Genomic DNA, 26306 nt, shown 5'->3' on the forward strand with positions numbered 1-26306 from the left:
AGACAAGGAGGGAGCCCTCTGAGAGCCCCTGGGAACTGACCCCAATTCGGTTCACATCCCAGGTCCCACTGTCCCCTCAATTTTTTTCATGCCCTTGGATTAAGTTGATTTGCTTGGACAGACCCAAAGCAGAGACTTGGAAAAGCCCTAAGTTGACTCTGTGGGTTTAGAATCCTGATCCTGTAAGAGATGACCCCTCAAATGAGAACCCCACCCTGGACCTGGGGTGGCCCTGCAGACAACCTAGGAGGTGCCAGCATTTCTATCTAGGAGCCGCCCAGGGAAGGATGGGGTTGGAAGTGGGGGGCGGTTGTGAAGGGGTCTGGGGAGCGATACTGGAGGTCACAGTGGGGGTTGGATGTTGGATAATGTTTATTCTGGGGGGTCTGTGAAGCCCCAAGGCAGAACCAGGAGAAGGAAACCCACTAAGGGTTAGAAAAAAGATTTAGAAAGAAAAATCCTCCATTGGTCTATAAAACTGTCTGAGTACAAATAGGGAAATAACCTCTCCTCTCCTTGCCTGTCAAGCCTGTGAGGATGTGAGGGACATGGCTTGGAGGGGAGGGGCAGGGTGAAGGGTTTTCTCTAAAGAGCGGAGAGCCTTCCACAGCCTCTTTCGGATTGTGGTCTCCCTGGGGAGGCTCTGGTTTCCCCTGTGGGCCGGTTCCTATTTTGTGATAAAGTTCTCTAGTTTGGGGATAAAAATGTGACAGACATCTCATTGTATATTCTGCACACTCATCTTAAGATTCAGGAGAGCAGGAGACTGAGCAGAGAATCATAAGTGGGAGGACGGCTAACCTAAGTCCCTCTTGCTGCAGTTGGGCCCAGCTTGGGCCTTGGGGGAGGATTTTTTTTTTTTATATGCTCCCTCTCCAGTCCTCCCTCCCCACCCCAGTCCCTCCTCCTTGCCTCCTGCCTCTGCTTTCCTGCTCTTGTCCTAAGAGGAACTTGCTTCCCTCCTAATGAGAGGGGACTTGAACTTACGTCTGAGGCCTCTTTCCTGGGGTCCCCGCAGATCCCCCAGAGCCTGTATGGCTGTTCCTGGCTCTCTGTCTTGTCTTGAAGTAGAGGTCAGAGGCTGTCTCCGGGGAGAGGGCTGCAGGCCACAGGTCCTCGCTTCAGCGGCTTGTGTCCGCCCTGAGGCTCCCCCGTGCACTGGCCCTGCCGGGCGTCCCGGACCCTGGCCAGCCTTGGAACCTGGGGAAAATCAGAGACGTAGTTCCTTGCTCTGTGGTTGGCTCTGGCCCTGGATCTCGGTGCTCAGGGGGGCTTTTCTTCTCAGAGGCTGGCAGGGGATGGGTGAGCCAGGGCCTGGCCTTGTCTCCCACGCTGCCCAGAGCTCCCGTGGCCTCAGCTGGTTCCTGCGTTGGCCGTGTGCAGAGACAAGTGTGCGCTCCTCCAGCTGTGCAAACACCGAGTCTCAGCCCCCTCTCAAGTGCCGGGGAGGTCTCTTCTGTCTGGCAAGGTGGGGGCTCCTTCAGTTTCCAGGAACCAGTGGGAACGGGTGGCGGGTGGGGACAAGAAAGGGGACAAGGGCAGACGGGAGAGAGAAACAGAGAGCACGTCTGGGGATGGATTGGGGCCTCGGTGGGTGATAAAGCACCCCTGTCGATATATGTGAGGACCATTTGTATCTCTCAGCATCCCAGCTTTCCTTATTTATATGGAAATATGGAGGGAACCTGTGTGACTTCTGCGATGTGTCACTGGGGCCTCACGTTAAATACATTTCAGTTTAGCCGCCGCTGAGAGCGGTGCGGTGACTCAGGGCAAAAGCCACGTCAGGAGGCTGCTCTGCTGATGGTCCTGGCCGGCCGTGGCATCCGGAGAGCCATCATGCGGCTGAGCGGCTGGACTGGCTGTGTGTGGCCTGCTTCCCTCCCGGGACCCACGCCCTGCCTCGTCCAGGGCAGAAGATGTGCCTAGTGTCCTGGAGCTCCTCAGGAAGTGATGGGGGCGGGGGGTTGGTGGGGGGCCGTCTCCTGAGGTCTCAGGAGCTCCTGGAGTCCTGCACCATCTGCAGACAATGGGAGTGGCCCCCGAGCCCCAGGTGCTGGGAGGGTATCTTGTGGTCTTCGTCCAGTCTGATGGAGGTGGCCTTACAGACCCATCTGAGATCTGTCACCTTAGCCCCAGTCTATAAGCCCTCTGGTCTTCTGGGGTCCCTCTTTCTGTTGACTTTTTTTTTTTCTTTTTGGCCGCACCATGTGGCATGCAGGATCTTAATTCCCCGACCAGTGATCAAACCCGTGCCCCCTGCAGTGGAAGCTCGGAGTCCTAACCACTAGACTGCCAGGGAAGTCCCTCTGTTGACATTCTTAAAGAATTGGCTTCATCCCTTGTATGAAGGGCAATCCAGAACCCCCAGATATCTCCAAATACTCTAGGGGGCTTATGCTTCCCTGGTCACCTCTTGCTCTGATCCCCTGCTTCTATTGAATTATCCTACTGGATGTCTCCCCTCCTGCCTCCTCTGTGTCCCCTACACTGACCTAGTGGGAAGGACACCCCTTCCTTCCTAAACCGTCCACAGGGATGGGGGGATTTGGGGTGGGGGTTGGACCACTGCTCAGCAGAGCAAACAGATGACAATTCTCTTTTACCCCTGCCTTTCGCAGCCCCCCCCCCCGACGTGTCCCCACGAGTCATCCCTATGGCAGCGTAGCTTCCCCCATCCTGCTTAGCCCCTCTGGGTCGTTGTCCTGCCCCCTGCCCATGTCCGCAGGCCTTGTCCTCTCTCCTGGTCTCCCTAGACTGGGCTGGGAAACTCCAGTCTTCCTACCTGAATATGCAGCGTCATTTAGGTTTCTCTCTGTCTCATTGCTCCGGGCTTCTAGATGACGCTCTGGCCCACCCAGGGGTTCAGCAAAGCAAAACAGAGCTCTCTCCCTAAGGAGATTCTGACGGCTTTTATAGGAACACTTCTTTCCTTTTCTATTACCCTGATCTCTGGGGACAATTAGGGGAAGAGCAGAAACCGGGGAGTCCCGGGCTGTAGACCCTTGGGGCTCAGTAAGTCAAACCCTCGCATTCTACCGGAGGGGACAGGGACGCTGAGGCCCAGAGAAGGAAAGTGACATACCCCTTCCCCCATCTAGTGGGGGCAGAGCAGGTCTGGAGTCGAGGCTTCCTGACTCCCACTCCGGCCTCTCCTGGGCCACAGTGCTGCCCCCAGGCTCTGTCTGGCTCTTGGGGCCGCTGTAGCTCTAGGCCAGATCTTGCAGTTACTGGCTCCATCAGCTATTTTGCAATTTTTGAAATAGGATGGGGGTGGGAGTGGGGGTGGGGTATGGTTGTCAGTGAGATCTTGGGAGGGGCGTGGGCAGTGAGCTCAGAGGGGAAGAAGGGAGCTTGGGATGAGCCCGGAGAGAGCGGAGCCGTGTGTCAGGGCAGGTGCCAGGCCTGAGGCATTGTGGGAACGCAGCGCCGCCCCAGGAGCAGTGATGTGGCTCAGCACTGCTGGAGTGCTGTGTCTCAAGTTCCAGCTGCCGCCCAGGCTCTGTGGTCCAGCTGGGCCTGAGCGCATGGCTGGGGGGCCTCTCAGGCTCTGGCCTGAGGATGTTCCCAGCCATGGCCTCACTCTCCTTTTTTTCATCCCACTCCTCTGGGGAAGGGGCCACCCCAGCCTGAGCTACGAGCGATCAGGGCAGCCCAGGGAGGCTGGCCAGGCTGTGCACTGCACAACTCCAGGACATCCATCAGGTGGCCCACAACACGAGCGGCTCCCCTGGGGCTGTGCAAAGTGCTGCCAGGCCAGATCATCTGATGGGCTCCTATTTTTCTAGCTGAAATGAAGGGAACTCCCCTCTTGTTTTACTCTGTGCTCCAAGCACTGGTTGAAAGCAAGGTATTGCGTTTGAATGACGGGCTTTGGGGGGTGTCCTCAGGATGAGAGTGATTTGAAAGAGTCAACTGTTGTCCCCAGCTCTGTGGAGTTGAAAGAGAGAAGGAGCTATTTATATCTTGCTTTTTGATTGACTAACGGATTGAGGCCATGAGTGAGTCGGGAAGGGCCGAGTGGTGGGAGAGACCTCAGTTTTGCTTCATTTAACACTGTGGTGAAATTTCCTGATCCCAACTGAAAAATCCATCCAGTTTTCTGAGGGGAAAGTGGGAAGACCATTAGCTCTTTCAGCTACTCGGTTGGGAGGGGTTGGAGACAGTTTCTTTCCTTCCTTCCTTCTGATGCCCAGTTTCTCCAGTACCCAACCCCACCCTGTGTCTCTCCTCCGCTTCCTCTGCTCTCCCCACCCTTGGCCCCTACCCGCCCCCACCCCCCCATTCATGCCCATTCTTTTCTTCGGAGTCAGGGATCCAGGCTCTTTGAGGAACCTGCAACTCCTCCCTGCTCTGGATTCGATGCCTGGCTGGGTCCCCCCCCAGCTCCCCATGGCCTCCCATCTGACCTCAGGTGGGCTCAGCTGGCAGGGGAACCCAACCAGGAGGTGACTTGGTGTGAGAAAGCAGTGGCAGTCACTGGAACGGGCCTGGTGCCAGGGGATATGGGGGACAAGCAAAGCAGAAATGTCACAAGCAGCCCTGGTGACGTGCAGCCTCTCTAGGCCCCTCTCCTTGGCTCAGTCCCAAGCATGGAGCAGAGGAGACCGGCCCCCTCCTGCCCCCCTCCCCACTTCTCTCCCCACCCGTCTCTGCCTCTGGCTCTCAGTGGCCAGCCATGGTCTCTCCTGCCCCGCTCCTGGCACCTTGACATTGGGTTGCAGACAGGGCCTGGTGTTATTGCCTTGGGTTTGGGACACTGAGGCTGAGAGCAGTATGACGACTCCCTTGGCCATGTGGCCATGCAGGGGGTGCTGGCGGAGGCAGGTGAGAGGCCAGGTGTCCACTGTAGCCCCTCTCAGTCCGCTGGGCCCTGACCCTTTCCTTCCTGAGAAGCAGATGCTGTTGGTGTTCACGTCCTCAGCCCTCACGATTCCTGTCACGTGCTGGAGACGGCTCTGCCACCCCACGGCAGGTGGAAAGTTCCAGAATGTGGCCGTCCTTGGGAGCAACCCTTAAGCAGTGACTGGCGGGAGGTGGTGTGCACATGCCTGGCCCCCTCGCCCCCCTGGGGAGAACTCTGAGGCCGGATCTACACCTGCTGGTTTCCCCAGGTTGATGACATGCCCTCTCTGGGCGGCCTCCCCGTCCCTGGGTCACCTCCCCACTTCCCTTCACCTCCCAAATAACGACTTGCCCTCAAACCCTTGTCTCAGGGTCTGATTCTGGGGAGCCCCACCCAAGGCACCCCCGGACACCCCCGCCCCTCCAGCAGCCTGGGGAGCCCCTGGGAGCATCTGTGTCCCCATGGATTCAGCTCATTTATTAAGAGTGGCTCAGAGCTTGGCCCCTGGGGTTTGCAGGCAGCCTGGTTGGGAATTGCAGTGCCTGGAACCGAGCACCTGTGGATGGTTTGGAGTAGCTGCTTAAAACCGTCACAAAATTTAATTAAAAAGGAAGGCAAGAGCTGCTCTCCCACACTGGCACGTGCGGTGCTAATGATCGGGAGTGATTAGAAAGGAAATTGTGGAAAATCTCGGGCTGGTTAATGGGATCTTGGTTGAAGCACCTCGTTTTCATTTAATTTTATTCTTCACAAGGTCTCCTGGCCCCTCAACCCTGGAGTTGATCTCTGGGAACCCAAAGACCTGGTTGAGAGTCAGGACAAATTCACAGTGGGTTTTCTAGAGTGGTGGCTGGGGGAGTGGGTGGGGACGGGAGGTGGCTGGGGCCCCGAACCCCTTGAACACAGGCTCACAGCCTGTGCATCCGAGCCACGTGAAGAGCAAGCAGAATGCAGGGTCCTGGGCCCCATGCCTGAGAGATCTGAATTGGCAGATCTAGACAGCGAGGGCCCAGGAGTCTGGACTTTATCAGCCTGGCCAGGAGATTCAGGTGCAGGTGGATGGTTGACCACACTTTTAGAAACCCTGTTTTACAGGTTCTGTCTGGAAGTTGCTGTTGGGGGGTTTTGGGGTTCCTGTCCCACTACTGGGCCTTCCCTGTCTTCTCACAGACCTGAGATTATGTCTAAAGCCAGATTTTGCTGGTGACAAAAACTGAGGCCCAGAGAGGTTAAAAGTTCATCCCAATGTCACACAGCTGGTAGGAAGCAGGGTGGGCCCAGGCCTCTCTGGATTCCTGTCCTGCAGGGGGGAGGGGTGGGGGGGGCTCACTATCCTGACCCCTCCCCTTCCCGAGAAGATGGGGGTGGGGCTGGGGTCTGAGCCACCCCGCCAGACACCAGGTGGTCTCAGATGGCCTCCGGGCTGCTTGGGCCTTGCCTGACTGCACCCACACTCTTCCTGCAGTGATGGGTGGGCCGGAGTCCCGTGGTGTCCTCCGCAAGATGAGTGACCTGTTGGAGCTGATGGTGAAACGCATGGACACGCTGGCCAGACTGGAGAACAGCAGTGAGCTGCACCGGGCTGCCGGCGACAGGCACTTCCCTGTGGACAGGTGAGGGGGCCCCGGGAGGGAGAGGGGCACCCCACTGTGTGCTGGGCTGGGGATTTGGCCTCAAAATGCATTTTATACACACACACACCCAAAATGCATACTGTGTGGTTTTTATAAATCTTCCCTAAGTGGCTTCCCATTGTACATATGTTGCCCTTGCTTTTTTCACTCACGGTGGTGATTTTGAGCTCTGTCCATGTCGATGGGCATGTGTGGATATGCACTTGGTTGTGATGGCCATAGTGATCATCTGTCCTCCTCCCGTGGACATGGGCTGTCTTTTTTAAAATCTATTTATTAATTTTTGACTGCATTGGGTCTTTGTTGCTGCGCGCAGGCTTTTTCTCTAGTTGCAGCGAGCAGGGGCTACTCTTTGTTGTGGTGCGAGGGCTTCTCATTGCAGTGGCTTCTCTTGTCGTGGAGCACGGGCTCTAGGTGTGTGGTCTTAGTAGTTGTGGCACATGGGTTCAGTAGTTGTGGCTCGTGGGCTCTAGAGCTCAGGCTCAGTAGTTATGGCGCACGGGCTTAGTTGCTCCGCGGCATGTGGGATCTTCCCAGACCAGGGCTCGAACCCATGTCCCCTGCATTGGCAGGCAGATTCTTAACCACTGCACCACCAGGGAAGCCCCGACATGGGCCATCTTTGCAAGAAGAATTTCCTGGTTTATTCATTCTAAATATTCCCCCACTGAGGCCAGAATGTGCAAAGTTCCCCAAGGTTTTGTGCTGCAGCCCCACGTGCCTCTGTGCAGCCCCAGGAACCCAGGTGGTGCATCTTAAGTGTCGGGTTCTCCTGAATCCCAGAGAATGAGGGGGCGTGAAGTCAGGGCCGTCCCAGCTGGGAGTCCTGGCCCCCAGACTTGGATGTGGAGGGAGGAGGCTTGGACCTCACCCATCCCAGGGAGGCACTCTGCACCTGACCTTTTATATGTTGAGGTTCTTGATGAGATGGAATTACTCAGTGTGTTCTAACTGCTGAGAAATTAGTTTGAAACCCACACTTCTACACAATTTGGGAAAAGCTATACCTCGGCCAGTGTGATTTGCTAAAAGTGTTCTATTGCTGAAAAATATGTTTGAAATCCACACTTTTAGACAATTTATGGGAAAGCTATACCTCAGCCAGTGTGTGTGATGTAAAAGCCAAAGTTCCAGGTATTTCTGAAGTTCGGTGTTGGGCAAAATCAAAGAAAGTGATGGTGGTGAGTCCTGGTCATTGAGGGGCCCTGGCTGGGTGGATCCTGAAGCACAGCCCACCTCTTTGGTCTAGTGGGGGATCCTTTGCCCCATAGGCTGCCTGGGCTGGACTACTGGCCGTGGGTCCCAACTCAAACAGGCCTTGCTGATTGAATGTTCTGGATGCCCAGTCAGGTCAGCCGATGTCAGCCTCCCTGTCCTCATAATGGGCGCCATTTACTGAAAGCTCACCTTATTGAGTTACCTCCGTGATCCTGTCAATCCCACAGCCACCTTAGGGGGGGGCTTTAATCCCCGTTGCGTAGAGGAGGAAACTGAGGCACAGAGATGTTCATGAACCTGCTCAAAGCTGCACAGCTGCTGAGAAGCTGGGGCCCAGGTCAGATGGCCCCAGAGCCCCACCTTTCTAACCAGTGTGCTCTTGATGGCCGTTCATTAAATATGCGGCTACGTAGGGGTTCATTTTTATCCCTTTGCAAGACTTTTCATATCGATTAATTCACAGCTCAGGGGAAACAAATCCTTTGTTAGACCTTTGTTCTGACTTTTTTGTTTTGGAAAATGTAGGCACTAAAATTACAGTCCTGGAGCCTGGGATTAAATGCAGTTGTGGGTTTGAAGAGCCCACCTCAGTGCCTGGCTCCAGGTGGGAGCTCTTCACCCGCAGGAAGTCGGGGCCCCTGGGTGGGCTGTGCTGCTGTGTGCTGGGTCCCTGGTTAAATGCTCTCACCCTCCAGGGACTGAGCATCTGACAGAAGAAACTAAAGGGATCTGTCTGCTCATGAAATACGTCTTGGCACCTACTAAGCACCAGGCACTGCTCCCGGTGCTGGGGACACCGTGATGAGCCTTGTCCTCATTCCTGCTGGGAAGACAGACAGTAACTGAGAAAAAGAAAGAAATGAGATAAAGTCAGATACTGAACCATGTTCTAAGGATGAGGCAGTGGGTGACTGGGAAAGGGGCTATTCAAACAGGGCGGTCTGGCAAGGCCCTTGGGGGTTGGTGATATTTGAGCTCAATTCTGCATGATGGGAAGGAGCCAGCCACGTGAGGAGCTGGGGGGCAGAGAATTTGAGGTAGAGAGAGCAGCAAGTGCAAAGGCCCTGGGGTAGGAGCAAGCTTGTTGTGTTGGAGGAAAGGAACCAGTGTGAAGGCCAACCTGGCGGAGCGTGGTGGGGTCTGGGAGGGGTCAGCTGTGGTGAGTAGCATTGGGATACTATTCTTAGAGCTGCGGGGAGTCTCTGGATTAGCGGGGTGGGAAGAGGGGAAGCAGAGGGGCCAGTGGCAGAGACAGGAGACGGAGGCAAAGCTCCTGGGCTCCCCTGTACCCCCCCACCCCGGAGGCGTGAGACTGCTTCTTCTCCACGTGCACAGGGCGATTCTCTCCCATGCTGCTGTGTCCCCTCTGATTCAGCCCCTCGCCTCCCTCTCATCCTTTCCACTTTCCCGGCTGCCCCCAGCTGTGCTCCCACCTGTCTGGGCTGCGGATCCAGCCTCTGTCCACAGGTCTGTTCATCAGCGTGAGGGCAGAGGGTCCGGGCCTGCCTCCTTGGGCTGGGAGTGCTCCTGCCAGCATATTCAGTGTCTCTGGTTTCTTCCAGTCCTGGCCTTCCCTCCCTCCCATGCTCTGCCCTTCATCTCCACCCCCTCCAGCTCCATCCCAGGAAATAGCAACAATCTATCATGACCAGCAGAGCCCATCAAACCCCAAGGGCAGAGCCATAAATTTCAGGGACACTGTTGCTTCTGGTTTCAGGGCGAGAAGCAGTGGGTGTGTCCAGGGCACGCTGAGGCTGCTTGCTCCCACTTCCCATGTGCACAAACACCGGAGCCCCCTCCCCACCTTATCCCCCTCCGGGCTGTCAACATGGAGCTGGCGGGCGAGAATCCTGCAGACACGCACCCTGCTGTGTTTCTAGCAAACTCTTCAGTGACCTGCACTTGGATTTCTCACTTTACAATTATCTGTGGCTTAAAAAAGAACAACCTCCACTGCCCTCCTTCTGCCCTTTGGAAGCTTCTGGGCTGTGCCTCCCACTCATGGCTGGTTTATCCTCAGGGAAAACAAATTTGCCATTTTTAGCCTAGGAAAACAAAATTTGGGATTATTTGCAGATTTGTTGCAAATGGCATCATATTATGTATCCTAAAACCAAATAGTAGTGATCTCTGAATTTTCCATAAGGCTTCTCTGCAGCGGCAAATACGGCCAGGATTTGAGGCTGTCTGCATTCAAGCCAGTCCGTATTTGTTGAGTGCCTACTGTGTGCGGGGTCTGGGCTGGAGCGTCAGGAATGAGTGGAGAAGACCCAGGAGACAGAAGTCAGAGAGCTCTGTCCTCAAAGAGTGTCCGAGCCTCTTAGGGAGAGAGAGCCAGCACCCTGTCCCTGTGCAGAGGAGACGGCAGGAAGGAAGATACATCAGAATTCCTGTCTGTGGGTAAGGAGTTGAGGTTTTTTTCCCAATTTTTTTATAGCTTTATTTAAAAACTCAAAAACGCTTCTAGATATTCCTGACCATCTCTGTGCTGGCGGGGCCAGGTGCCGGGGAACGTAGCTTCCCTGGGGTTCTATGTGTGAGGGTGGGGAGACGTTACCGGTTAAGATGACTTCGGGCTCAGTTTTGAAAGATATGCCTCACTTCTCTCAGGCCCTGTGCTGGGCCCAGCCTCTGGATTTGCCCCTTCCTAACAGGACAGATCTGGGAGCATGTCTGGCTCCTGGGTTGGGGAGAGGCCAGACTGGTGGGGGTGGGGGGTGGTTGTCGGCTGAGTGAGAAGGTCACTCCAGGGCAGACACCTATTAAATGTGACATAAGTGTGAAGGGTTAAACATCCCTAACAAAGACAGAGGTTCTCAACATCCAATTATATGCCATTTGTAAGACAGGCCTAAAAACAAATGACTCAGAAACTAAGAATAAAAGGAAATGTATCCAGGACACACAAACGGAAAGAAAGTTTAGATGGCAATGTTTATAGCAAACAAAGCAGAATTTGAGGCAGAGGAACATTCAACAGGACAAAGAATTCAGCCTCACTAATAATAAAAATCCCACCCTTAAGAAATGGTTTAACTTATCAAACTGACAAGTATGTTTTAATTATAAGACTTTTATCTTTGAGGGTGCAGCCAAATAGACACATGTACTTTGAAGAGACTTAAAAGTACTACTATTAAGAAGACAATAGGAAAAGGGCCAGTACAGTAGGGATATCAATGATGGAATAAAATGTAACCACTAAAAAATATGTTTTAAAAAATATTTACTGACTGGCAATGTATTTATTCATACAGTCTAAGTAAAAGAGGCAAGATACAAGGCGTATGTAGCAGGATCTCAATGTGTCTTAAATAGAATAAACATATGAGATGTTGAAAAGGAAAATCCTCCAGGGGAAGTCTGGGCCCTGGGGTGTGAGTGGGGGCTCCGTCCCCCATAGTCCGGATTTGCCCCGCCCATAGGGTACCACTCCCTTCCCCAAGTGATGAAACCACATGCAGTCCAACTCCAGCTCTCTTCCTATCAATAGTGGGAAGACATCTATCTATCTATCTACATCTATCTATCTAATATAAATATATATGTGTACACGTACGTGTATATATATTTCTTGGTGCAGGAGAGAAGGAGTCCTCCCTGCTCTTAACTTGGGGAGGGGCAGGCAGGTCCTTAGTCATCTCTTGGGAGCAGTCACAGCATGAGGACCTCTGATGGGAATGAGGAAGGGGCTGAAGCAGAGGAGGAGAGCAGTAAAAATGCAGGGAAGGCTGGACACCAGGCTGGGGGTTTCCTGTGTCCTGTGTGGTGTGCGTGAGAGGTAGACAGAGAGACAGACAGACAGACAAACCCAGAAAGCACACATGTCCTGTCTGTGGTGCTTGTGTTTCTGGCTGTAGTGTTTGTGTCTTGGTACGTGTGTCTGCGGGCACCTGTGAGCGCGAGTCTCTGTGTTTTAAAAGGAAAGCGATCAGTTTCATAATAAAATAACAACTCCCAGCAAGCATGCTGGCTGGGTGCGCAGAAATCAATATCTCATTAATTGAATGCAACCCTCATAAATCACGGGAGGAACTCGAAATTAAACTTCCTTCCCGCGGCTTCCTGGAGAGTTCGCGCTCAGGGCCAGGGGACTGAGGGCTGGAATCAGCGATGGCCTCGTGGGGCTGGGAGGAGGGGGCCGAGCCTCAAGGGGGCCTTCTGGGGGCCTGGCCTGATGGGAGGTGATGCCTGGAGCTGGTGTCCTGGGGGGAGGTGGCCACTGGCTGCCAGCTGGAGCCAGAGCTCCCGGCTTGGCTCTGGCCCCTGGCACCTGGCCCTGGGTGGTGGAGGGAGCAGAGTCTCCTGAGGCCACTGGGTGGCCTGTGGTGTTGGTTGCTTCTTCAGGGGACCCTGGGCCAGTGCTCCGAGGCTGGCTGCACCTTGGAGGCCGGCTGGCTCCAGGAAGCCACTTACGCCCGAGCGGAGGGGCTGGTGGCCAGTCTGTCAGTGTGAGTGAGGGATGCTCAGGCAGGTGTTTGAGGCTTTGGAGAACCATGAATGCTTCGAATACCCCAGCGGGGCTCCCTGGGGCTGAGGAGTGGGGTGCGCGGGTGACCAGGGGCCTGTCTTGGCCTTCTTTTACCTTCCGAGTAAGAATTGATCATTTTGGTGGAATGCCTGGTACTTAGTATGTGTGCACAGAGGCCCAGGGCTCACAGTCTGAGCATGTTTAGTTACTTTGCAAATACAGTGGGAGGGAGCAGGGCTGGCACAGAGCACTGGTGTCTGAGTCTCCGCCCCGTCCCCAGCCTGCAGTACAACCCTGGGAAATCATCTTACCTTCTCTGGGCCAGTTTCAGAGCTGACTGAAGGAGCAGTAATAATGATTAATGATGAGAATAATAAAAGCGGCTACCCCCTACTGGGTACATATTATGAACTTTGACCTTGGCCAGCGACCCAATGAGGAAGATCCTATTCAGGTCTGCATTAGACAGATCTGAGGGAACTGGGCTCAGACAGGAAAAGGACTGGCCCAGGTCTTAGGGCTGGAGGGGGCTGAGCCTGCCTGCCTTGTCTGCATTGCCCCGTGGTGCTGAGAGCAGGGCAACCACGTGACTATCACATTGGTGGGGGAGGGGTGCGAGGTGGAATCTTCGCCCGGCTGAGAGGATGGCGGGACCCTTAGGGCTGGCGTGATAATGCAGAATGTCCCCAGCTTTTCTGCCCCTGCCTGGCACCTACAGATTACAGGTTGGGGCCAGAGAACCTCACTTCTCTTGCTGGGGTGCTCGTGGGGCCCCTCCCACAGTGGCTCAGGAAGAACCTTTTGCTACTGGAGGAAGTGCAAGGCCTGGGCCAAACCTGCCTCAGCCTGGAGCCCAGGTACCTACAGAGTCCCGGGCCTGGCGGGGGACAGCGCAAGGCTGATCCCCTGGGCAAACTTGGGTGGGACCGGGGGGGACACAGTTTAACCAATAGCAAAATAATATTTTATGACTGCATTGGCATAAAGATGCATATAGTAACATTACATATTAAAACCTTTTCTTTGACCTACAATTGTTTCCCGATGTTTAAAGAAATGGAAACACTTTCGCAGACCCCTAAAAGCACTATGGGCCCTGGTACTGAACTGCCTGGGCCTGATGGAGAAGCCACCCCTGCCACCACCCTGACCCCATGGTGACAACACTGTTAGCTGCAGGCAGCTGCACACCATCTCCCCAATCCATCCCCCCTTTTTCTTTTCCACAGAAGCATTTCCCAAGTCATAGATGTGCTGCGGTGAGGTCTCGCGACATCTACTTTGATTGTCATTTTAAAAAAAGCTTCCCAGGGAGAGAAGCCTAATCCTATATTATTTGAAAATAGAAAGTGCTGTGCAAATGCTAAGTCCAGTATAATAATAGTGATGCCAAGTAATTCTGTTTTGAACAAGTTGAACTTGTTAAATCAGACAGATGCCATCTGCACTGTTCTAAAGCCGGGGCTGGTGATATGTTTTATGCAAAAAGTGCTTATCAGATGAAAATTGCTGAATCTCCCCAAAAGTAAATTGCTTTGCTCCGTAGTTAGACTTATGAGACTTCCTCTCAGGGATGGGGTGACCACTATAGGTAGGGAGTGAAATCATCTCAAGCATTTATTGAGCACTTACTGTATGCTGAGCACTTGACAGTCAGCCTCATGTTTAATCCTTGCAATTAATCACTCTGTGAGGTTGAGATTATTCAGATTTTATATGAGCTAACCCTCATATAAAGGGTTATAAATCAAAGGGGTTCAGAGAGGTTAGATAACTTGCCCAAGGTCACACAGCTCTCCAGTGGAACCAGGATTTGAATCCAGGACCTCAGACTCTGGGGCCCTTTCTTGGTCCAATAAGTCTCCGAATAATGTGGAGAGTCATGGACCTAGAAGTGTGAGGAGTCAAGGGTTCCCCCGCCCCCCATTGCTCTTCATCTCCAATGAAAGCAGCAGCAGGATGGAGGCTGGACTTCTGCAAGAGGAGGATGGGTGGGAGATAAGATGTTCCTGACAGCAGGGTGGCAGGAGGACCTGGGCTCTTTTTCTGTAATGGATTAAAAACCATTTCCCCTCAATTCTGCAGATGGTGATTGTGTTTGTTTCCTAGGGCTGCCGTAAAAACTGACCACAAACCAGGCATCTTAAAACAACAGAGATTTATTTTCTCTCCATTCTGGAGGCTGGAAGTCCACAATCTAGGTATCAGTAGGACCTCACTCCTTCTGAAGTCTCCGGGGGAGGATCCTTCCTTGCCTCTTCCAGCTTCTGGTGGCTTCACGTGTCCCTGGCTTGTAGACACGTCACTCCAGTCTCTGCTTCCATCGTCACGTGGCCTCCTTCTCCCTGGGTGTCTCCACATGGCCTTCTTATAAGGGCACCAGTAACTGAACTTAGGGCCACCCTCCTCCAGTGTGACCTCATCTTAACTAATTACCTCTGCAGTGACCCTGTTTCCAAATAAGGTCACATCCTGAGGTTCCAGGTAGATGTGAATTTTGGGGGGACACTATTCAACCCAGCACAGTGATGGAGCTCTGGGCATGTGGCCCGTGTGGGGCAGTACCAGGCTCCACTTATGAAAGCAAATCCCTGTTCTTGAAGGCGCAGGACTCCTTTGGGGGTTTTAAACCAGCCACCCATAACCACCCCCAGGCATGGGGGTGCTCAGAGAGGTGGATGGAGCAGAGCCTGGACGGAGAGGTGCCTTCAGGAAGGCTTGAAGTGAGGTGGAGTCCCTTCCAAAGTTTCCAGGGACCTGGCAGGACCCCCACTGGTCCCAGACAGGGGTTACTTGTGCCCTAAGGTCTCTGGTTAGAAGCTGGAGGGCACGCAGTCAGTCCTTCTCCACCTGGGAGCCCCACCTGTTGGGCCTCGGCCGCCCGTGCTCTGGGCCAGCCCTGACCCAGCAGCTGTCAGGTCTGGCCTTCTGCCCTGTGGCCGCCTCCCTCCATCACCAGAATGCTCCTTCCAGGCGGTGCCGTGTCCATCCTGTCCCTGGAGGTCAGTGGGGAAAGCATTCCACGACCCTCATTCAGAAATTATTTCAGAGCCCAGGGGACATCAAGGTCATCACATTCCTTCTCTGCTGCAGCCCAGGCATTGTCAATGGGTGCGTATCACCCCCTAAAGGGTGAAAATTGGCTCTTGTAATTTTAGCTACTACAATGGTTTGTGGCCCTCCACAGGCTACAGTGTGTAAACAGATCTGCAGAATATCCGTGGAGTTGACATTTCAAGGGGGGAGCCTGAGAAGGGGAAACGATGTCTAAAAAGGCTCCTTAAGGGAGTGATAATGAGAAAAGGTTGAGAAACAATGGTCCAGCCCAAATCCCTTCTGCTGCAGCTCCAACCCCACCTCCGCAATAATGATCGCTAACACAGACAGGGCTGTTTTCACGCAGGCACTGCTGTTCTGTGTGCCTTACACCTTTCCTCACTGAGTCCCCCAGTGCAATGAGGGAGGTGCCGCTATCTCCTCCATTTTATTTGATTTTTTATTTATTTTTAAATTTTTATTTATTTATTTTTTTGGCCGTGTGCACGGCTTGCAGGATCTTAGTTCCCTGACCAGAGATCAAACCCGGGCCCCCTGCAGTGAAAGTGAGGAGCCCTAACCACTGGACCACCAGAGAAGTTCCTTTCTCCTCCGTTTTAAAAGATGAGAGCTGGAGGCACAGAGAGGCTGAGTGACTTGCCCAGGGTCACACAGCTCAGAAGAGGCAGAGCTTCAGCTCACTTCCTTGTGTGTTACTGTAAATTGGAGATGAGCTGATTGTCCTCTTCCCTACAGCATTCCTTGACAATCTGAAGACCAAGGAGAAATATTGCTACTTCCTGCCTGAGGACTTTTTTGAGCAAAGGAAACATCATCTTATATGTCTTTGCTCATTCTTATTTGTAATTTCATAGAAGGTTGTTGAAGGTTGAATTGTGTCTTCCAAAGGGATATGCTGACCTTCTAACCCCCGGTACCTATGAATACGATCTTATTTGGAAATAGGGTCTTGGCAGGTGGAATCAAATTAAGAGGAGGTCATACTGGATCAGGGTAGGCCCTGCTCCAATGGCTGGTGTCCCTATAAGAGAGGAAATCCGGATACACACAGAGGAAGGCCAAGTGAAGACAGTGAGGACAGAGGCGGAGACTGGAGTAATGCATCTACTAGCCCAGGAACGCGGAGGACCGCTGGTCCCAGCCAGAAGCTGGGACAGATGCTCCCTCAGAGCCTCCAGGAGGAACCAACGCTGTCGACACCTTGATTTCAGACTTCTGGCATCCAGAAGTGTGAGAGAAGACATTTGTGTTGCTTTAAGCCCCCCAGTATGTGGTCATTTGTTACAGCAGGAAGTGAATAAAAGGCAAGGCCATTTTCCATTAGAGTTTGGAGAGGGTGGACTGGACTGTGTGTGCACATGTGTGTGCAATGTGTGTATGTATATGTGTGTGCACGTGTGTATATGTGTGCACGTGTGTATGTGTGTGCACATGTGTGTATATGTGTGTGCACATGTGTATATGTGTGCACATGTGTGTATATGTGCGCACGTGTGTATATGTGTGTCCACATGTGTATATGTGTGTGCACATGTGTGTACACATGTGTGTATATGTGTGTGGAGGGCTCGTCTGTCACCCCCTTCCTGTCACCTCTGCCTTCTGTCCCCACCCCCATCTCCATGTCTCCCATACCAGTTGCCTTTCTCTGTGGATGGGGCCACGCCCTTCCTCTCCTTACAGAAAGTAGAGGTGGGGGGAGGCGGGGGGGGGCGGCTCGAGGGGCACCACTGTGCCTCCTCTGGTGAGAGGTGGGGTTTACAGACCCCAGAGGAGCCCAGGTTGGAAAAATCCTCCTTCGTATAATTCTCATTATGTGCGGCAATAAAGACCTTACAATAAAGTCCTTGTAAAGGGATAAATGGAGCTTAAATGGGGCCTGCGAAGCCAGAGGAGGTGGTGAAAATCAAAGGAAATGGAATTATTGTCTTCAGAAAAAGTAAGCAGCTTCCCCGAGAAGGGCCTCCAGAGCCTTCCTTGCTCTGAGACCCACGTGCCAGCCGAGTGGGATCTGTCTCAATAGAAGTTTTTGCAATGAGATAAATACTGCATCTGATGTCTAATAAACTTCTCTGAGAGGGGAGTAGTAATCAACACCAGGAAATAAATTCTCCAAAAATAAAGGCAGCACGAGTATTGATGATGGGGTGGAGGGCTGTGAAGTTTATGGCACTAAACTCATTTAAGATCCTGGGAAGAATTCATTCTTGGGAACCCAACAATAATTTACTAGAGGTTTAATAGTTGGCAAGTCCCCAGGCTGCTCTGGGTGGAATTTACTTTGGCAAGATACAACTCCTCTGGGAGAAAATAGAGAAACAGACTCAGGGCAGCCGGCTGTGCTCAGGAAAAGGGCCTCCATCACCTGGAGATCCCTAGACAGATCTTGACCAGGCTCTTGAATGGAATTCCTCTGCCCATGTCAGCCTCAGGCACTGCCCTTCACACGTGTGCAGACATGCCTGGCACCTGCAGATGTGGGCTTTCCCAGATGCATGCCACGTGGGTGCGTTGATGGTTAGCGAGCCCCTCCAGCCCGGGCTGGGGCAGCAGCGGCTCCTTTTCCTGGCCTGACTTTACCCATCGCTACCTTTCCGTTTGGTGCGGGGCGGTGTCTGGGTGCCGGGGGCCCTGCAGTCCCGCTGCCTTTGCTGGCAGGCTGAGGCCTGCTCTGCCCGGGAAGGAGACCGTGGTAGGCTCACCTTGGCTTCTCGCACTTAGGCTACCCCCCGGGGCCGGCCTCATGGAGCGGATCCAGGCCATAGCCCAGAACGTCTCGGACATCGCCGTGAAGGTGGACCAGATCCTGCGCCACAGCCTGCTCCTGCACAGCAAGGGTGGGGGCCGGGGGCACCCTTCTACTCCCAGGAGGCCAGAGTACAGGGTGGGACGTCCAGGGTGGGGCCCTGATTTCTCCCCACGGCAGCTGCCCTAGCTCCCGGGGGCCCTGCGTCGGGCTCTCAGTGGGGTACCTCAGGGTTCCCCCCACCGTCCCTGGGTGGCCCCTTCCATTCCTCTTGATATGGGGGCATCAGGCTGGGAGGCCCTACCTCTGCCCCCGTCAAAAAGTCAGGAGTACATTTGGGTGGATGCCCGAGGTCTGCCCGTCCAGAGAGCTGGTTCATAGCCGTTCAGACCAGCTCTGCACTGGTTCTGCACCCCCTAAGGAGGGTGGGAGTGTTGGAAGAGGGGACACCCCAGGCACAGGGACCCCCTGGTGGTGGCCTTTCAGGGGAGAAAACTCAGGCCAAGGGCAGAGTGGGCTCCTGCACTGCCCCACCCCAGACCAGCCCACCTGCCTCACGCTTTCTTTACCGGGCTCCTCCTTGGACCCAGGTCCTCAGCAAGGTGACCTTCTCTCCCTGCAGTGTCTGAAGGCCGGCGGGACCAGTGTGAGGCACCCAGTGACCCCAAGTTCCCTGACTGCTCAGGGAAGGTAGAGGTGAGGCCTGGGCCTGAGGGTGGGGATGACCAGGGGCCCCTCCTCCACGGAGACCATACCCCAGATTAGCTCTGGGATTCTGCTCCTGGCAGGGATATCCACCATCAGGGGCCTCTCTGCCTGACCTCTGGACCCTGAACCTGGCACTAGCTGGCAGAGGCCCACCTCAGGGAAACCACTTCTCTGCTTGGGCCATCTGCCTGGGGCACCAACCCAAATGTCCCAGGATGGGTCATGTTGCAGGGTTTTCAGTACTTTCTTACAGCAGACGAACTATTAAGTATACGTATGGCACCACCAGCAGCCTGATTCCCAACAAATTCAGACAAGGTGTGGACCTCATTCTCTCTCCCCCTCCCTCCCGGCCCAGCTGACCAGCTGGATGGAGAGAGCCCCTCCCTGTCCCCACCTCCAGGGTCCCACCTCTGGCTGCCTGACGTCTGTCCATCCGGGAAGCCAGTCCACAGGCATAAAAGCCAGCCCCCTCACTGGTGCTGAAATCCCTAAGAGCGTGGGGTGTTGGCATTGCAGACCCCTTCCTTGGGGACCAGGTGGGGGTCACTGTGGATGAGTCCTGCCCTGGCCACAGCCCTGGCCCCCCTCAGAGGCTGCTCCCTGACCTTGGCTTCAGCTGAACCCTGCTCTTGGTTACGGGTGGAGGACAAAGGAAGGGTGACCAGCCAGGCCCTGAGCTGCTGCACCTCCACTGTTGCCCCTGGAACCTTGGCCGCATGTGTCCTGGACTGGCCTCATTCCCCCAGGGTCCTTCTCTTTCTGGGCCTGGGGGATGGTGGTCCTGTCTGGCCTTCCCTGAGGTTCTCAGCAGCCAGGACACAGGGCTGGGTCCTAGGGCCCTGGTCCAGTCTCTCTTCTCTGCTTCTAGCCTTGCTGCATCATTAGGGTGGGCCCCAGAGACCCTGTCCTGGGGGACCTCGGGGTCCCCAGGGACATGCATGCAGGGGGCTCACCGAGGGTGCACATGGGGCTGGCGCTGGCTCCTTGGCCCAGGCTGGCCCTCTCCACAGTGGATGCGTGCCCGCTGGACCTCTGACCCCTGCTACGCCTTCTTCGGGGTGGATGGCACCGAGTGCTCCTTCCTCATCTACCTCAGTGAGGTCGAGTGGTTCTGCCCCCCGCTGCCCTGGAGGAACCAGACGGCCACCCAGAGAGCCCGCAAGCCCCTCCCCAAAGTCCAGGTAGGTGTGGGAGGTGAGTGGGCCGGCACGGGGCTGCCAGCCAGCTCTGCCAGGTGGGTGGGCTGGTCCCAGCCCGCCAGCCTGTGGGTGCCCGTGCCAAATTCTGCAGGATGCTGCAAAGCTGAGACTGCTTAAGGGGCAGGCTGGGGCCCTGGAGGTGCCCCCTTAATGCACTGGAATAATGGTAATAATAGCTGTCACTCATTGAGGGCTTCCTGTGTGCCAGACACTTTATTTGTACTTAAATCTCCCAGCAGTCCTTATGCAATCGCATTTAATAGATGATGGATCTGAGGTCTGGAGAGCTGAGTTAACTTCTTCAAGGCATATAGTTACTCTGGCTCCACTGAAAGGTGGCCTGGCTTCCCTGCCCTTGGAGCCCCGGCTCCGACCACTACCTACTGCTTCCTTGTCGCAGCTGGGATCCTGGGAACTGTCATAGCTGACCCCCTCACGAAGGGCTTGGGACAGGTGGCTGATTGGAGCTGGGCTGGGACAGACCAGTGTGGCTGGGGAGTGAGTGTTGGGGGGAGGAGACCTGGGCTCCCTGACTGTGGGAACTGGTGGGCCGCTTAGAAAAAGTGGGAGGGGCTTCCCTGGTGGTCCAGTGGTTAAGACTCCACACTTCCAATGCAGGGGGTGCGGGTTCGATCCCTGGTCAGGGAACTAAGATCCCACATGCCAGGCGGTTGCAGCCAAAAAATAAAAACAAAAAACAAGAAAACAGAAAAAGTTGGAGAAGCTAGAACAGGCCCAGCCTCACGGGGAAGGTGCCAGCCCCTGTGCCCAGGGCAGTGGGTGATGGCGGTGTCGTGGCTGCTGGGTGGAGGATTAGAGAACTGAGGTCTGGACCCTCCTGCAGGCAGTTTTCCGGAGCAATCTGTCCCACCTCCTGGAGCTGATGGGCAGCGGGAAGGAGTCTCTAATCTTCATGAAGAAACGTACCAAGCGGCTCACGGCCCAGTGGGCACTGGCGGCCCAGCGCCTGGCGCAGAAGCTGGGGGGCGTCCGGAGGGACCAGAAGCAGGTACCTTATCCTCTACGTGCATTGAAGCAGCTGAGCTCAGAGAGCTTAGGAAGGGAGCTCAGGGCCTCAGGCTGCCAAGTGGACACGGGGTCTACCCTTACAAAAGTTTTATTGCATTTATTTGAATTTGAGCCGCGGGCAGGGGGAGGCAGAGTCTGGATAGATGCATGTGGTAGCCCTGGCCCTTTTCACGTCTGGGGCAGAGTGACACCCCCTCCACCTTAGGAGTCCTGCAGTCTGTAGACATCTTGTTCTTGTCAGGCAGAAGAGTCATGGCATTTGCCTGGAATGTTGGGAATAATGTAGCCTGTTTGGGGGAAGTTCCATGGTTCATTGGTTCGTCCATCTGTCTGTCCATCCATCCGTCCACGCAATAAATATTTACCTGACTCTCTCATCACCCTGTTTATTTCTTTCAGAGTCCTTATCATTTCATGAAATTATCTCTTGTCTGTGTTTACTGTTGTCTACCTCTTCCATCTGGAACCTAAGCGCCTAGAGGGCAGGATGTGACCGTCTTGTTCACCTGTGTCTCCAGCGAGGTCACTCTGCCTCTTGGTCCCTCCGCTGTGCTCTGGTGCCAGAAAGCGCCCTTCCAGGCACAGCCTGGAGACAGTGTCTTCTGCTGGCCGGGTCTCCCTGGGGGTGGCAGGGCTGAGGGCTGCTGCTCCTCTGTGCCAACCCTCTGTGTCCCCCACCCCACCCCCAGATCCTTGTCCACATCGGCTTCCTGACAGAGGAGTCTGGGGACGTGTTCAGCCCGCGGGTGCTGAAAGGCGGGCCTCTGGGGGAGATGGTGCAGTGGGCAGACATCCTGGCTGCTCTCTACGTCCTGGGTCACGGCCTCCGGATCACAGTGTCCCTGAAGGAGCTGCAGAGGTGAGTGCCGGGGGAAGGGAGGGGAGGAAGGGGAGTCCCTCGTCACCCAGGAGCTCTGGGCTCCTGCTGTTGTCGGATGGTGACATTCCTAATTCCCTCCTCCAGCTGCTCAGTCTGCCTCCTGCCCTTCTGTCCTCAACGCTGATGCCTAGTCATTTTGGGGGATGCACCAAGGGCGTGTATTTGCATAGTGCTGTTCAAACAGGGTCCTGTTCCCCATCTCGGGGCTGACAGGGGTCCTAGTGTCTGTGCTCAGGGACTGACCAATACTGGCTCGTGGAGTTGAGCCACGTCATGCAGATGGGGTCCCCTCTGCCTGCTGTCCTGGTGGACTTGCTGCAGCCTCAGGGGTCCTCTTCTGGAACGGGGCTCCTTCCTGGGCCTGTTCTGGGGGTTGGGGGCCAGGAAGACCTGGAGGGTGGTGAGGTGGGCCAGCGATGCCTACCCCTTCCAGTGCTTGCTTTCCAGGGTCCCTCTGATATTGTTGGAGGTGGGAGACTAGTGATTAGACTGGGTAGGATTTTGTGTGTGTGTGTGTGTGTGTGTGTGTGTGTGTGTGTGTGTGTGTGTGTATGATGGGGTTTATTTTAACCACTGTATCTGTGGGATGTAGAAATATGTAAGATTTTTCTTCTTTTATTTATTAATACTTATTCTATGATATTTGATACATACAAAAATATATGTACCGTATGTCATGAAGTACAAGAATGGAGTGATCGCCCAAAATTCTGCCATCTACCTTTACAATGAGAATATTACCAGGGCTCTCATGTTCGCCTGGGGACTCCTCTTGCCCATCCCTCTGTCCTGCCCGCCGCCCCCCACCCCACCGCCCCGGCACTGGAGGAAACCTGGAACTTGGATTTTGTGTTTATCATTCTTTTGCTTTTTATTATTTATTTATTTATTTATTTTGGCTGGCCGTGAGGCATGTGGGATCTCAGTTCCCTGACCAGGGATCAAACCCCTGCCCCTCGCAGTGGAAGCTCGGAGTCCTAACCACTGGACAGCCAGGGAAGTCCCTCTTTTGCTTTTTTAAAAAAAAATTAGTTTTTTTTTTAACAAATTCATGTATCAATAAACAATATATTGTTTAGTTTTATTTTCATTTGCTTTGAGCTCTGTAAAAATGACATCTGCTGTCTGTAGCCTCCAAGACTTGTTTTCTCCACCCATTATTAGGTTTTAAAGATTTCTCCACATTGCTGCCTGTAGCTCTATTTCATTCATGTTCAGTGCTGTATGATATTCCATTGTGCGAATGTACCGTAATTATTTATCACTTTTTCCTGTGTGGACATTTTCCCCTGTTTTTACAAGTTATTATTTTTTTAAATTTTATTTATTTTTTTGGCTGCATTGGGTCTTTCGTTGTGTGGTCTTTCTGTAGTTGTGGCGAGCGGGGGCTACTCTTCATTGTGGTGCGTGGACTTCTCACTACGGTGGCTTCTCTTGTTGCGGAGCACAGGCTCTAGGCATGTGGGCTTCAGTAGCTGCAGCACACGGGCTCAGTAGTTGCAGCACGCGGTCTCTAGAGCGCAGGCTCAGTAGTTGTGGCGCACGGCCTTAGTTGCTCCGCTTCATGTGGGATCTTCCCAGACCAGGGATCGAACCCGTGTCCCCTGCATTGGCAGGCGAATTCTTAACCGCTGCACCACCAGGGGAGTCCTTTACAAGTTATTTTGAATGATGCTGTGGTGGACATTTTGTACATGTCACCTGGTGTCCCTGGGTCAGAGTTTCTCTTGGGTATAGACTGAGTTTTTTCTTTGGTATAGACTTTGGTACACAGTTGCTGGGACTTAGGGTGTCTGAAAATTCAGCTTGACAAGAAAATGCCAACTGTTTTCCTAAGTGACTGTACCAGTCCAGTCCTACCGTGTGTAGGTTCCCAGTGGGATACATTCTTACCCGCATTTAGTGTTATCGGACTTTCTCATTAGGGGTGTGGAGTGGTATTGTAATATCTTGTTATGGTCTTAACTTGTATTCCCTGACAACTGATGAGGCTGAGCAGTTTGTTATATTTTTGGCCCTCCTTCTTTCCTCTTGATGAAATGCCACTTCATGTCATTTGCTCACTTTTCAGCCGTGTTGTTTATCTTTTCCATATTGAGTTGGAGGAGTTCTTTATATATGATGGGTATAAATCCTGTGTATATTATATGTGTTTTAAAATCTTCTAAGGCTAATTTGTGGCTTGTCTTTGTAATTTCTTTATGGTCTTTTGTTTTAAGGAACAGAAGGTCTTAATTTTAATGTAATTAAAGTTATCAAGTATTTTCTTCACGGCTTGCGATTTTGTGCTTGGTGAATTCCTATTCCTTTCACTGGCATCGGGATAAGATTGTCTTAACTTTGTGCCAGGGCATAACTAAGGAAGGCCTCTGAGTTGTTTGCCTGCAAATGAACTTTTCTCCATCAGCGCATTAACTTACTCTCAGGTGGTTTTCAAGCTAGAATGTGATTCTTCTCCAGAGCCCTCCCACCAGCCGGATGGTCTGTTTGTTCTAGAAGTCGTTCTCTTTTTCTGATTGGCATTTTGTCCCCACCACGAGTGCTGATGCTGTGTAGCGTGGACGTGTTGGAGAGAGGAGGATGCCGATGGGGACAGAGCCATCGACAATCCTAGGTCGACAGGGCCCAGGCAGCACTGGCCTCGGGCAGCTAATCAGCCTCTGCAGTTTTCCCCTGCGGCTTAAAGTCTGCCAGTGACTCAGGTAGAACTTCTTGTGACCTCAGTCGGAGAGAGAGTAGGGGGAGAAGGAGGCTGAGACTGGGGTGTGCTTTGAAGGTTTACATCCCCATGGCTTGAAATTCACCCCTCTGGAGTCATCCTTTTAAGTTGATGTGCTTGTCTCCAGTAGGCCTAGTAAAGACGGAAAGTGTCTTCAGAGGGGAACGGAACATGTAAGTGTGGATGTGGAAGAGGGTCCGCTTTGAAGGGGGAGAAGGCGACAGGGACTGACGAAGGGGCTGCATGATTGTGGCAGCGTTGCGAAGCCCATCCCAGCTGGGGGGGCGGCAGGTTCTGGGGGAGGAGGTGCCACCTTGAAATAGCACCTCTGCCCCATCTGTTTGAATGTCACCAGAGTGGGAAGGAACTAGGCTGGGAGCTGTCCCCGTATGCCGGTGCTGAACCGTCAAACTAGCTACCCGGTGCTGGGAGAGGGAACCGGCACGTCCCTCACGCTGGCTCTCACCCTGTGGCATTTTATTGTCAGACAAGCTGTTCCCATTGTGCGGGCCACTGCAGAGCGGTGTGCCCTCTCGCTGCCCACCAGCACGCACTGCTGCTCGCTGAGCTGTGCCCGCCCCTGCTCCCTCCGAACAGAGAGCTCAGGAGATGTGTCCACACTGTGTGTGGAGCAGAACACTGCAGAGGCAGCTAACATTCGCAAATAATGAAAAGAGGTGTCTCGCCCTGGCCTCAAAGCTTCCTACAGGAAACTCAGATGGGGTTGGGGGGGGGGAGGAGGGAGGAGAAAAGGGACCCGAGGTGTGGGAAGCCAAAGAAGTCTTAAGCAACTTAGGATGGCACAGCCAGTGCTGTGAGAAGCCAGACCTGCCTCAGGCAGAACAGCAGGCAAGGGTCGGGGGACCCTTGTCCCCTGGGTCACCAGAGACCCCAAGATGCAGTGGGAAGAATCCTGGGGGTGGGGACTGTCCAGAGCCCTCATCCCAGGCTCTGCCACATACAAGTCCTCTGTCAGTGTGAAGCATCCTTCTGTCAACACCTAGCTCCTAGCTCCACCTCAAGGGTTAGATGAATTCACGTTTATCAAACAGCGCTGAGCTGGATTCCTCCCTTCTGACCGTGCATCTTCTGGGGCCAGAGAGGTGAGAACTTCCTTCCTTTACTGCTCCCTCAGGGAATGGGAAGGATCCCATGCATTTGCGACAGCCCAACATCACACTTAGAGAACCGTCCTTCCGTGAGAGAGCAGGTTATGACAAGTCTCCCTAAGAGGCAGGAATTTAACTCAGTTGTTCTGCTTCTCAGCCCGTGCTGGGGCGTCTCCTCTTCCAACCTGGACCCTGAGTCCTTACCTGCCCAGAGTACTTCCTCTTCCTCTGGCCAGTCTGGGCCCGGCTGGAGCTGAGCCTGTGGTCAGTGAGGTTGCTTTTGCCCATCGCAGAGCCAGAGCAGTGAAGATGGGGGTCACTGCACTTGGGAGGCCCTGGTGAAAAGTGCCAGAATCTCAAATATGCCCCTGCTGCCATTTCTTTCACTCCACACATGCACCCACATGCGTGCATGCACGCCCCTGTGCACAACCACACATGCACACCCTTGTATATGCACACCCCATGCATGCACACACATGCACACCCCTGCACACAGGTGCACGCCTCCACACACACGCAAACACACACCCTTGCACATGGACATGCACATACCCCTGTGCATGACATGCAGCCCATGGCACACTCATGCACACACATGCACACAGGCACACCCCCAATGCACACACGCACACACACACCCCACAGAGAATCCATATCTTTCCACCAGTGTGTCACTTCCTGCCA

The 26306-nt window shown here is 53.8% G+C and overlaps 1 protein-coding gene across 1 annotated transcript in view; it reads left to right on the forward strand.

Moving 5' to 3' along the window:
- The window catches only part of MGAT5B (alpha-1,6-mannosylglycoprotein 6-beta-N-acetylglucosaminyltransferase B), a 68350-nt gene that overhangs the window by 7168 nt on the left and 34876 nt on the right, over positions 1-26306 (forward strand). Inside the window, exons 3-8 of the mRNA XM_082371718.1 lie at positions 6312-6459; positions 17948-18063; positions 18595-18668; positions 19694-19864; positions 20727-20891; positions 21601-21770. Of these exons, the coding sequence (XP_082227844.1) occupies positions 6312-6459; positions 17948-18063; positions 18595-18668; positions 19694-19864; positions 20727-20891; positions 21601-21770 (844 nt within the window). The remainder of the gene's footprint in view (positions 1-6311; positions 6460-17947; positions 18064-18594; positions 18669-19693; positions 19865-20726; positions 20892-21600; positions 21771-26306) is intronic.

This window comes from Balaenoptera borealis (genome assembly GCF_965194805.1).
Source record: "Balaenoptera borealis genome assembly, chromosome: 20".
Classification (NCBI taxonomy): Eukaryota; Metazoa; Chordata; class Mammalia; order Artiodactyla; family Balaenopteridae; genus Balaenoptera; species Balaenoptera borealis.